A 13898-nucleotide genomic window follows, 5' to 3' on the forward strand; every position below is an offset into this window, starting at 1 on the left:
ATCCCACTCGCGCACGAATGAAAACGGAGAGGGGTTTAGACAGAACGACCATTGAAATGTAGCTTGGCCCCATTGCTTCTGATGCAGGTAGCACATCAACTTTATGTTGTCTGTTAATTACCACACTTTCAACCCGCAGCCAGTGTGAAGCTGTGGTCATGTACATTCTCCTGTCAGGAGGAGCATGGTTTTAACCAGTGACTTGCACATTTCATCCCTGGCTAGTACAAGATTTTTGTAATGCAAGCTAAAAACACTGTAAATGTCAGTAACAGTGTGTGGAGAGAATGCGTCAGCTCTATTATCTTTATAATGACCCGTAGACTAGTTTGGTTTTATTATTGTCACGTGCACCGAGGTACAGTGAAAAGCTTTTTTATTGCATGCTATCCAGTCAACGAAACGACCAGTCATGATTACAATCAAGATGTCCACAGAGTACAGATACAAGATAAAGGGGATAACGTTTAGTGCAACGTAAAGTCCGATTAAAGATAGTCTGAGGGTCTCCAATGAGGTGGATGGTAGGTTGGGACTGCTCTCTGTCTGGGGAGGCTGCTCTGTCAAAGCTTTAAGCTGGGCTAGTTCCCAGGGCAAGATATGATGGGACTGCATCCTTGAGTTGGAGCTGACATTCAAGAGTAACTCATGGAAAGCATGAGCTCGGGATATCTGACATTGCTAATGAGTCATCGAGTCATAGTGATACAGTGTGGAAACAGGCCCTTCGGCCCAACTTGCCCACTCCAGCCAACATGTCCTAGCTACCCTCATCCCACCTATCTGCATTTGGTCCATATCCCTCCAAACCTGTCCTATCCATGTACCTGTCTAACTTTCTTAAACTTTGGGATAGTCCCAGCCCCAACTACCTCCTCTGGCAGCTTGTTCCATACACCCACCACCCTTTGTGTGAAAAAGTTACTCCTCAGATTCCTATTAAATCTTTTCCCCTTCACTTTGAACCTATGCCCACTGATCCTCTATTTCCCCCACTCTCGGCAAGAAATTCTGTGCATCTACCCGATTTATTCCTCTCGTGATTTTATACACGTCTATAAGATCACTGATCATCCTCCTCCGCTCCAAGGAATAGAGACCCAGCCTACTCAACTTCTCCCTATAGCTCAGACCCTCTCGTCCTGGCAACATCCTCATTAATCTTCTCTGAGCCCTTTCAAGCTTGACAATATCTTTCCTGTAACATGGTGCCCAGAACTGAACACAATCCTTTAAATGCAGTCTCACCAACGTCTTATAAAACTGCAACATGACCTCCCAGGTTCTATACTCAATACTCTGACTAATGAAGGGGGATGTGAATGTTGGTGCTAGGAAACTGTGTGGTAGTTACTTTTTGAGGTTTGTTGGTGTTGGTGTTTCTGTGGGCCAAGCCATGGGCACTTTGATTTTATGTATGCGGCTAACGATGGTGGTTGGAGGAATTGCTTTGGCTTTGTTTGGGTCACTAATGAGGTGCTGGTGAACGGGGAGAGAAGCCTTGCGTTTGCAGGGACCCAGGAAGCCCTCCAGCGATGTAGGGCTGAGAGAGTAATGGGAGGAGATAACCTGACAACCAATGCCAGTTCTCAAGGGCCTGGATGCAGTCTGACAAATTCCCCCTGTGTAGAATGATCAGCCATGATCACATTGAATGGCGGTGCTGGCTCGAAGGGCCGAATGGCCTCCTGCACCTATTGTCAGTCAGTTTGTGCATCTTCAAATGTCACATTTCCCACGAAATACATCACTACCATCTTCGGGAGAAAGGAACTGCAGATGCTGGTTTATACCGAAGATAAACACAAAAAGCTGGAGTAACTCAGCGGGTCAGGCAGCATCTCTGGAGAAAAGGAATGGGTGACGTTCAGGTCGAGACCCTTCAGTCTGAGAGTCAGTACTTTCTATATCTCTTGCTTTCTTTTCGTGTCTTGACACGAAACATCACTGATTCCTTTTCCCTCAGAGATGCTGCCTGACCCACTGAGTTACCCCAGCTTTTTGTGACTTCCATCTTAGAGTTTGATGTACTGCACCGCCTCGCCCATCTACCGACACTTGTGGGTACACTCGACAAATATGGACAATTACAGTCATGGACCCAAACTTAATGCAAACTCTCATTTAAAATTATTCTGAGGACACAGCGATATGAGCATAGCTGAAGAGTTGACAGCCAAATTGGGCAATAACTATTGCAGACTTGCGCTGCAGTTTACAGAAAACGAGCCACGTTTCTCTGAGCTGCAATTTTCCTTTTCTCAAAATGTCTTTGCAGGCCCCTCTGCACCCTCTCTAGTGTAATCAAATTGTTCCTGGAACATGGTAAACAGCATTGGCAGGCAATCCTGTCCAAAGTTATGCTGCAAGTGTATTTGGTGAACCTTGGAGATGGATCTATAACGAATGGGAGCTCTAACAATTGGAACAAACATTTTGGCTCTGGCACCAAACTTTGCAGTTGACTTCCTGTGGACTGCACTTTGACCTGCAGGAAGGAACTGCAGATGCTGGTTTACACCGAAGATAGACACAAAAAGCTGGAGTATCTCAGCGGGACAGGCAGCATCTCTGGAGATGACGTTTCGGGCCGAGGCCCCTCTTCAGACTGCACTTTGATGCCAGTTAATATGGCAGTTGCTATAGCTGCCATCATTCAGGACATACAGGAGATAATGTGGATGGTCGTTCTCTTTTACCCAGGGTTCGAGGAGTCCAAAATTAGAGGCCATATGTTTGAGGTGAGAGGGGAAAGATTTAAATGGGATCTGAGGGACAGGTGCTTCATATTTAAAAAATGGTGGAATGAGCTGCCTTAGGAGGTAGTCAATGCATTTGGACAGCACATGGACAAAAGGTTTGGAGAGTCATGAGCCCGACGTAAAGCACAGAGAGAGCAGGCAAACTCCACCCAGCACTGGAGGTCAGGGGTGAACCAGGGCCATTACAGCTGTGAAGAAGCGACTACTTGGCCATGCCACTGTGCTGACTACATTCCTGTCCTCCCACATCCCAATGATGTGTAGGTAGGTTGGTTAAATGGTGGGTACATTGGTTGGTATTTGGTAGCTTGGCAGGTAAATTGCCCCTTGTGACAAGTGTGGTAGATTCTGGATCTGGAGGAGAAAAGACAGGAGAGAATAAACTGGGTAGACACAAAATGCTGGAGTAGCTCAGCGGGACAGGCAGCATCTGGAGAGAAGGAATGGGTGATGTTTCGGGTTGAGACCCTTCTTCAGACTGATTTCAGGGGAGTGGGCGGTACAGAGATAAAATGTAGTTGGAGACAGTAAGACTGGTGGGAGAACTGGGGAGGGGATGGGGAGAGAGAGGGAAAGCAAGGGCTACTTGAAGTTGGAGAAGTCAATGTTCAAACCGCTGGGGTGTAAATGAAGTTGGAGAATAAACTGGGATTAGCACAAGTGGGTGTTTGATGGTCAGCACTGACAGAGGGCTGGGTCCTGTGCTGCTTTGGCTCCATGAACGGCGCAAGGTGAAGGAGCCGGTACTTGGTGCATGCGGTGTGGACCACAAGGCTGAGAGTCACATTATCTGGGGCCAGAGTCTCACAGCCTACAGGAGCAACACGTGCTTCCGGCTAGAACATTTTGTAAAGCCTGATGGTCACTTACCGTTACTCCTGAAGTTGCCTTGTGATCGCTCTGGAGCTCTGCTGGAGACATTTGCTGGTATAGTTGTTGGCGATGTACACACCATGGCTGCCAGAGCAGCCAGTTCCAACAACATTGCCACTGATGAGGTCGGCCAGACTCTGCAGTCGGCCAGGTTTGCTCTGCCGGCTGGTTTACTGCAGGTGGGTAAAGTCATTGACTGATCGCAAGGCTGCCCCGGATCCATCTGGAGCAATCCTCAACTGCAGGTGAATGCGCAGCTGGTATGCAATTACCATGTTATTCACCTGATAACCAGATGTTCCAGATTGCCCACGAGCTGATGAGCTTCTCCTGTGGCAGTTTTTGCTTCCTGCTCTGTGCACTGAAGCATAGTGACTGCTGGCTGCTTGTGAGTAAGGACACCTGCTTTAGTGGTAGCTGGTGACACATGTAGGAACATGAGCCAGGAGCCTGGGAGAGGTAAACGCACAGCCATCAGAGCACTCTGTAAGTCGGGACAACCCACCCAAATGCTGAAAGTGAGCTTTGGATGCCTGCACAGATCTGAAATTGCCGCTCAAAGTTCACCTTCCAAGCAGAACTAATGTCTCTAGACTGGCAGGGATCCTATTGCCCATTAATCGGATGCAATTTGCCATCTTGTCTTGAACTTGGTTGTCACAGTAGTCAGTCTGAAGAAGGGTCTCGACCCGAAACGTCACCCATTCCTTCTCTCCTGAGATGCTGCCTGACCTGCTGAGTTACTCCAGCATTTTGTGAACAAATCCCTTCATGGTTGTCACAGTGGTGCACCTAGTTGAGCTCATAGTGCCAGAGACCCGGGTTCAATCCCGACCTTGGGTGCTACCTGTGTGGAGTTTGCACATTCCCCCTGTGACTGTGCGGGTCTTCTCTGGGTGCTCCAGTTTCCTCCCACATGTGGGTTTGTTGGTTAATTGGCCTCTAAGTTGCTGCCAGTGATAGGGAGTGGATGAGAAAGTGGGATAATATAGAACTACGAATCTTTCAATCAATCAAACTTGTAATCACCAGGCAGCTAGTCTAGTCTCATCCATTTAACATTGTACTCCGTGCTCTGTTATTAGTGCAGACTGCTTCCCTTTCCATTAAAGGCTGTAATGTGCACATGCATGCAAAGTGCCCAAGCAAGATTGCTGCTTAACTAATTAAAAAGCCACATAATTGATATTGGTATTTCCGTGGGGCAATTTAGCCTTGCAATTTGCAATCTTTGGGAGACATTAGTCCCTCCAAAATGGCGTAAGGCACAGGATTTTCAGACTGTAATCTATATCTTCAGGGGATCTGCTGAGAGCCATGCTGAGGGGCAGCTCACTCATTGAATTGAATTGGATAAATTTTATTAGCCAAGTACGTATCCATGCAAGGAATTTGCCTTCGTGCTTTGCTCGCAATTAACAACATGACTCGCAATGACTCATAAGTGGGATGTTGAGGCAAGGGAATATACAATAAACTGGAGAATATCAAGTGTTTGGAAGAACAATAGACCTTGGACTGTCCATCCATAAATGGTAGGACAAATCAATAAGGTGATTACAAATATAGACAAGAAGCTTTTCTCTGTTAGTCGATGCATTGAATGCAAGAACATAAAGTTGTGCTCTCGCTTTGTACAACCATATGACGTTGAGACATAGGAGCTAAATTAGGCCATTCGGCCCATCGATTCGGCTCCGCCATTCAAATTGTGGCTGTGATCACTTCTTCCCCCTTAAACCCCATTCTCCTGCCTTCTCCCTATAACGTTTGACTCCCTTACTAATCAAGAGGGCCTTCCAGTGAGGCCACTGCTTGAGTACTGCATACAGCAATGGTCACCATGTTAGAGGGAAGATTTGTTTGGACTGGTGAGGGTGCAGAGGGGATTTACAAAGACATTTCCAGAAAAGGGCAGCGCAGAGGTAGAGTTGCTGCCTTACAGCGCCAGAGACCCAGGTTCGATCCTGACTGCAGGTGTTGTCTGTACGGAGTTTGCATGCTCTCTCTCCCTGTGACTGTGGGTTTTCTACCGTTTCCTCCAACACTTCGAAGACGTACAAGTTTGTAGGTTAATTGGCTTTGGGGGGGAGAAAAAAGATTGTAAATTATCCCTGGCGTATAGGATAGTGCTGGGGTATGGGTTGATCACTGGTCAGCGCGGACTCGGTGGGCCGAAGGGCCTGTTTCCACGTTGTACCTCTAAAGGCTAAAGAACATTGTAGCTATGAGAAAGGATGAGAGAATCTCAGGTTGTTTTCTTTGCAACAAGGCTGAGGGGAGGCATATAAAATTAAGTTGGGCGGGGTCTTTGTATTAAGTAATAAAGACAGAGGATTTAAAATAAATTCTAGCGGGATTAGAGGGAAGATGATAGTGTTTCATTCAGCACTCTCTGCTACAAATGGTTGTGAGAGAATAAACCTATCACATTTGAACAGTGCTTGACAGTACTTTACATGCCCTTAACATGCATGGTCACAGGGTTAATGCTGGAAGGTGGGCTTGGTGGGATGGTTTTTAAACTGGCAATGGGCCAAATGGTCTCCTGCTATTGTAAACCTTCTCTGGTTCTGCAGTTCTGAGACTGGGGGCATTCTAATGCCAATCCAGTTTGGAGCGCTGGTGTTTGATAGTGACTGAGATTGAGTTTATGCACATAACTTGTACTTAACTATCCTCTACATTTTTGGGGAAAAGTACATTTTTTAACAGAGTGATTGCCGTGGTTCAGCTGTAAATTTTATCTCCCCCCCCCCCCCAGTCTTTGAGTGGACCGCTTTGCATAAAATGCCATTGTCTGCCTTACAATCAACCACTTGTTGGAACTCGCAGTTATCTGCCTTGCCTGTTGCCAACTCCAAGGCTGATGGTGTTATGACTAAGCCTTTTGGCTTAGAAATTGCATTGCACAGTTTAACCGTTTAACCATTTAAAACCAAGCTTTGGGTCACCCTGATCCTGTTTTTGTGAACGTCATTTAAAGAACAAATCTCAATTGTAAGGATCACAGAGCAGTTGTCATGTTTCACTCTTGTTAATGCATTTTGTCAACTTCCTTCTCACATTCCCTATTAAAGTGCTCCCGATAACACCGCAACCACGATTTTTGCACTGGCTCTTAAAGGGATACACCGTGATACAAGGGACTCATCTAGCTAGGGTGTGTTGTCAATGGATGCTGCAGTAATGGGGGGCTGGTCAGGGAGAAAGTCCGCAGGGGGTATGTTCTTTGTGAAGTAGGTTCCAGAGACTGTCCAGTTGCACACTCAGGGGTGTCATTCAGCACGTTAACAGGCCCTTCGGCCTCAAACTGTCCATGCTGACCAAGATGCCCCATCTAAGCAAATCCCTTTTACCCTCCCATGGCCCATGTCCCTCGGAACTGTTCCTATCCCAATACCTGTCCAAATGTTTTTAAAATGTTGGTATTATACTTTCTGCAACTGCTTCCTCTGTTAACTCGTTCCATATACAGTACCCACCACCCTCTTAGTGGAAAAGTTTGCCCCTCTGGTTCCTACTAAATCATTCTCCTCTCACCTTAAACCTATGCCCTGATGTTCTGGATTCCCCTAGTCCTATCCTGGACTTCTAGCATTAACTCCAGCCAGGGAGATCTTGGGGGGGGGGAGGAAAGGAAGAGTGGTCTATGAAAGCCTGCACATTGGAGAACCCAGCGCCACATGCAAAAGCCCGCAAGCACTCTGCTCGTCTAGATGAAAGAGAGTTAAATGAAGTCTCGTATCCTTCAGTGTGGGTTGGGTGACCTCTAATGTAGCAGTGAGCAGCAAAATGAATCACAGCTGGTAGCAGCCTGGAGTGATCCAGACCATGACCCGGACATCACGTGAGGATGATGGTCACAGATCTCTAGAGAGGGCAACAAATCTGGTTTTAAACTATTCCAGGGAAAACCAGATTTTGCACAATCAATGTTTCTGTGGGTGAATAGAAACTGTTTTCAGACCAGTCAGATGAATATTTTGCTGCAGACAACTTTTGCTTGTTCAGCTACTATTGATGTAATTTGGGGGAATATTACCCTGGGGTGGCGGGGGTGGGGGTGGGGGGTAGTAATGTTACAGAGAAAGAAACTCCTGCCAAATGAAAATTGGAAGGAGTTGAGTTGGACTTTGGGCTCCCGGAGAAGAGGACAAGTGTTCTGTGCGATGGGTTAACCAGCCTTCTAACTTGTTCCTGAATGAATTTCTGCCCCTTTCTTTGAAAGAAATCCTATCCTGGGATACACCATTCCTTTTCCTATTGCCTTCACGTTTGAGGTCAGTCACCCCGGAGTAGAATTTGCTTTCAAAGCTAATGAAAGGTCGATGACACAAACAAACGAGAGAGCAATTTTGGGTAAATGACTGCTACAAAAATGGAAATGCATTCTGCCTCTTAACCCTCCTGTTTATTCAGGGAAGTTGCTTTATTTACCGATTAATTGCCTTTTAATGTAAAAGGTTATGTGTAGTCATTGCAAGAAAATAACCTTTCGAAATTCTACAAACCAAGCTTTCTGGCACCAAAATTAAGCCAGCTGGCTTTGTATATTAAACTTTTCAGGAGGAAATGTATATATATTTTTCCCCTGCCCACTTTTTTTAAATTCACTATTTCAGTCTCTTCAGATTGAACAGGATGAGAAATGAGATATTAACTCTCACAATCCACTTATTTTCAGACATTCCTCCATTCTGCATTCCTTGGAACTCAATGGTTGAGGACACTGGTGACACAAATTACTCAATCTCCCTCCCCTCTCAACCCCCCCCCCCCCCCCCACCCATTTGCTCTCACAATCACATTTAAACGCACTCTTTCAACATGGTAATCCTCTGGCCACAATCAGTCTGAAGAAGAGTCCCGACCCAAAATGTCACCTACCCAATCTTCTCCCGAGATGCTTCCTGACCTGCAGAGTTACTCCAGCACCCTGTATCTTTTAATGAGAAAAGTGTTGAACCTGAAGCGTGCAGTATAAAGTAGAAATGAAAGCAAAACTTGCTGAGTCCCTTGCTGCAAGAAACCCTGCCGCATAGTCCAATACTGAGGTCACACCTAAACCAGGCCAAGTCAGCATCCTTGAAAGAGATGCGAACCATGTTGTGTTTACTCAACAATCATTGCAGTCACTCTCTCTGGATTTATTAAAGTCATTTTCGCAATTTGCATTTGTGTGATTTGAATTTACAGGTTCCCTGTTACTTGTCATAAGTTATAGGAATAGAATTTGGCCATTCTGTCTCCTTTTTCTGTTTGTTTACTTATTTATCTATTTATTTTCTTCTCTATGTTCTAGTAATCCCTGTAAAGCGTCTTTGAGTGTTTGAAAAGCGCTATATAAATGTAATGCATTATTATTATTATTATTATTCAGCCCATCAAGTCTATTCCGCCATTCAATCATGGCTAATCTATCTCTCTCTCTCTCTCTCCTAACCCCAATCTCCTGCCTTCTCCCCGGTTCGATATAATATAGGTATCTTAAAAAATTATTGACTATGTACATTTTAAGAAGGCATTAAATTATGTGATGTGTGCAGCAATTATTTCTCGATATTGAACCTCACTTAACCTTTGGACTCCAGTAGTTCTTGACTCCTTATCAAGTGTAACTGGACGACTGGTAGAGAAATGAAAAAAAATAAAGACAAAGGAAACTTGGCAAAGTGGAAGCATCAGTTTTGGCTCTTGTCAACGGTGTAATTAGGAGCAACATAACACCAAAGAATGTTTCTTCTGTCTTTTGGTATATTCACGACATACGAGTGATGCTTTCAGCTGCTTTTCCCCTCTCATTTTGTTTTGTTTCTTGGTCAATGATGTGCATTTGGTGGGATTCATTTTCCTCCCAAATGGTTTGTGCTAGTTCTGACGTTCCCCCTAGAGAAGGTCAGCCGCAGCACAGACGCACGCACCGTCTTCCGCAATCCAGCTGCGGCCGTGATGTGGCGTAATGCTAGATCAGAAAATCAATGCTCATCTCCATTAGCACTGCAATTGAGCCTGCACTGCAGAGAACTCAAATGCAGATTCGCACAAACGTGCCTTTTGTAAGATTAAAAAGGCTCGCAATGTTGCTATAGCATCATTTCATGCATGCTTTCTTGGCATTCACGATAAGTAATTTTTAGATGGCTGATGCTTCCCCCCCCTTTTTGGAAGCAAGTGATTTATGTTACAAGGTTCTGTAAAGTGCTGCAAATTCTCTGACTGACCATTTGGGAGATTCATTTATACAATGTGCTCTGTGCATTTTGCCCATTCTCAGCCATTGATGGAAGCCAAGTACAAAAGGCAATGGTGACTGAGATTTGGACTTAATCTTGATAGTGGGGATCCTGCCATTGCCCACCATAGTGATTTAGATGGCTTCTTTGTTTCAAAGCGAACACTTTTAATGAACGATGAGTTTGACAACAGATCACTGTATAATTCTGTCCGTTGACCTGAGACCCAGAATCTACTCATGATCTTGTCCTCTTGTTTAGTTAGTTGGGAGTACTCCCCAATGAACATCTGTGGAAGTGCTAGTTTAATGCTAAAGGTCCAGGTGAGAATGCAGCATGCAGTGTTAATGAAGTGGACTTTATGATAAAAGGACAAACTGGCAAATGAACTGGACAGACTCCAAGAAACACCAATGTTCTCTGAGATCATTTCTAACTTTTACATGAGAAATGTTTTGGAGATAGTGGCCTGAAGTGAGAATGACCAATATGACCTTGCAACACCAACACTTTGTAATCTAGAGTTGCGTTCTCAGAAAGATCTTGTGAACCCTTTCCCCCCCCCCCCAACATTTTCTCCTTTGTCCATCACCCCTCCTTCTCCAAGGAGATCATAAACTGAGCTCTCAGTTGTTTTAAATGATGCATTGAACCCAAGCAGAGCTGCCATGAGGCTTTGATGCTCATGAGCTCGCTGCAGGGCTCTGGGCTCTAGGTCCCAACTCTCGACTTATAAAACCACTGCAGCAATGCAGGCTTGCTGTCATCAAATCAGAGCTGCAACTTTCATCAAACTTTTGATTAGAAAATGACTTGGCACCACAAGATGGGCACAAGAAACTGGAGTATCTTAGCAGGTCAGACAGCATCTCTGGGGAAAATAAATAGGCGACCTTTTGATGCAAAACATCACCTATTCCTTTTCTCCAGAGATGCTGTCTGATCAGCTGAGTTACTCCAGCTTTTAGTGTCTCTCTTCGGTTTAAACCTGCATCTGCAGTTCCTTCCTGCACACCACTAGATGGCCGTTAGATTTGGGGAACACGCAGGTCTTTTTGGCAAGTGGCGCTTTGGCAATAATGATGCGGCTTAATTCTCATTGTCATTTTTGTAGGTGGGCGGCACGAAGACCGGAGTGGTGAAGTACGTGGGGGAGACGGATTTCGCCAAGGGTGAATGGTGTGGAGTTGAGCTGGATGAACCCCTGGGTAAAAATGATGGCGCTGTTGCTGGCACAAGGTAAAGGACCGTCTTGCTAACCTCTCCACGTTGAGTCCGTTTTCCCACCACCCCATCTGACGTGCACAAATGTTTTGTAGAAATATATACAACAAGATGATTAGTGCATGAGAACTGACCATTGGAATGTCTTCGACAAGGCCTGCCCTGTCACACACCGTAATATGAGAGTACTTGATTTATCCAGTACCCTTTTTCATAGTCGTGAATCCTTAGACTTTGTTTTAAGGAATTGACTTGTCATTGCAGAACCACGGAAGTGTGTTCGCATGAATTTGCCTGATGTGGGAATGTCTGCTCTGGGTTAGGAGGGAAGGAACTTGCCTGCTTGTGCACTTTGTTCTGCAATATTGTAAATCAATGCATCGAGAAAGTTCCACTGCATTTACCTTGTCCCCACTATTAAATTGGTTTAACTCTGGGTTAGCTTTTGTAAAAAAAAAACCTAATTGTTCTATTTATCTGGAAGCAAAACCATTACTTCTACTGAGAGTGACCAATTGATTTTCTCCATGCAAAAGAGAGAAATGGAGCTCTCCCTGTTTTACCTGTGTAATCTGTGTTGAATTATGAAAGTCGCCCCATCTTTGACACCATTTGCTCTCTCACCTGGTGTCATAAATATCCCAATGGCTGTCCCATGTAGTTGGATGTTTTGACATGGAGGATATTTGTAATTTGGGTGTGGACAATTCTGCCCGCTTGTTATGTTTAGCAGCTGGATCTGATGCTTCCCTTCTGTGCCTCGCAGATACTTCCAATGCCCACCCAAGTTCGGTCTCTTTGCTCCCATTCACAAGGTCATGCGGATTGGCTTCCCCTCCACCATACCGGCCAAGACCAAAAAGAGTAAGAGGATGACCATGGGAGTGTCGGCTTTGACCCAGAGCCCGAGCAGCTCCTCTATAAGTTCTGTCAGCTCTGTGGCATCTTCAGTTGGAGGCAGACCTAGCAGGACGGGACTGGTAAGGATCTGCTTGCATCTACCCAGAGCTACTGGGCTGCTTTTTTTTTTTGCTGCACAAGGTCTTTGTTGCAACTGCCAATGACTTATTGATGATATTGAAGCTCAAAAGTGTACTTTTCTAAAATTCCAGCAGCCTTTCAATGTAGGTCTTTGCCTTTTTCCATCTGGTATCACAGCCTGACTGGTTTATTGTTATCACTTGCTCAAGACTGTCTTGGATGAATCCATAAGCGGTCACTATCAATCTGTGGAATTCTCTGCCTCAGAAGGCAGTGGAGGCCAATTCTCTGAATGCATTCAAGAGAGAGCTAGATAGAGCTCTTAAGGATAGCGGAGTCAAGGGGTATGGGGAGAAGGCAGGAACGGGGTACTGATTGAGAATGATCAGCCATGATCACGTTGAATGGCGGTGCTGGCTCGAAGGCCCGAATGGCCTCCTCCTGCACCTATTGTCTATTGTCTATTGTCTTTGGAGTGTGGGAGAAAACCAGAGCACCTGGAGAAAACCCATGCAGGTCATGCTCTTGCTATTGAGGGCGTGCAGCGTAGGTTTACTAGGTTAATTCCCGGAATGGCGGGACTATCATATGTTGAAAGACTGGAGCGACTAGGCTTGTATACACTGGAATTTAGAAGGATGAGAGGAGATCTTATCGAAACGTATAAGATTATTAAGGGGTTGGACACGTTAGAGGCAGGAAACATGTTCCCAATGTTGGGGGAGTCCAGAACAAGGGGCCACAGTTTAAGAATAAGGGGTAGGCCATTTAGAACTGAGATGAGGAAAAACTTTTTCAGTCAGAGTTGTGAATCTGTGGAATTCTCTGCCTCAGAAGGCAGTGGAGGCTAATTCTCTAAATGCATTCAAGAGAGAGCTAGATAGAGCTCTTAAGGATAGCGGTGTCAGGGGGTATGGGGAGAAGGCAGGAATGGGGTACTGATTGAGAATGATCAGCCATGATCACATTGAATGGCGGTGCTGGCTCGAAGGGCCGAATAGCCTACTCCTGCACCTATTGTCTATTGCCCACTTATTGCATCACCGAGAAAGAACGCAAAAATATTTGTGGAATGGGTTTATTGTGGTTTTGCCTGCATTTGCATGTGGCACAGTGGTGCAGCTAATAAGGCAGCTGCCTCACTGTTCCAGGAACACGGGTTCAACCCTGACCTCCGATGCTGTCTGTGTGGAGTTTGCTTGTTCTCCCTCTGACAGTGCAAGATTCTGCCCACATCCTAAAGATATGCAGGTTGTACGTATGAGAGGAAAATGTAATACGAAAATAACTGCAGATGCTGGTTCAAATTGAAGGTAGACACAAAATGCTGGAGTAACTCAGCGGGTCAGGCAGCATCTCAGGAGAGAAGGAATGGGTGACTTTTGGGGTCGAGACCCTTCTTCAGACTTCGGTCTAAAGAAGGGTCTCGACCCGAAACATCACCCATTCCTTCTCTCCGGAGATGCTGCCTGACCCGCTGAGTTACTCCAGCATTTTGTGTCTACCTTCAGAGGAAAATGTGAGCTCACTGTCCTTTGACTTTGTGACAATACTGTCAAATGACCCAACTTGACTTTTTGTTCTTTGGCCCAGTTGGTGGTGGTAGTGATTGTGAAGTTGTTGCCACTTGGCATCATGTGTTGTTGAATCAACTCTGAATCGGTGCAGAACCACTTTAAAAGGCCAGTTATAGACAGTAGTCATAAGTCATAGGAGCAGAATTAGGCCGTTCAGCCCATCAAGTCTACTCCGCCATTCAATCATGGCTGATCTATCTTTCCCTCTCAGCCCCATTCTCCTGCCTTCTCCCCATAACCCCTGA

General features: G+C 45.5%; 1 protein-coding gene across 3 annotated transcripts in view; it reads left to right on the forward strand.

Annotated features, from left to right (window-relative positions):
- The window catches only part of clip2 (CAP-GLY domain containing linker protein 2), a 107622-nt gene that overhangs the window by 42986 nt on the left and 50738 nt on the right, over positions 1-13898 (forward strand). For all 3 annotated transcript variants that reach the window (XM_078422475.1, XM_078422474.1, XM_078422477.1), the window contains 2 exons: positions 10986-11110; positions 11862-12075. In XM_078422475.1, the coding sequence (XP_078278601.1) occupies positions 10986-11110; positions 11862-12075 (339 nt within the window). The remainder of the gene's footprint in view (positions 1-10985; positions 11111-11861; positions 12076-13898) is intronic.

Source organism: Rhinoraja longicauda, chromosome 26, assembly GCF_053455715.1.
Source record: "Rhinoraja longicauda isolate Sanriku21f chromosome 26, sRhiLon1.1, whole genome shotgun sequence".
Lineage (NCBI taxonomy): Eukaryota > Metazoa > Chordata > Chondrichthyes > Rajiformes > Arhynchobatidae > Rhinoraja > Rhinoraja longicauda.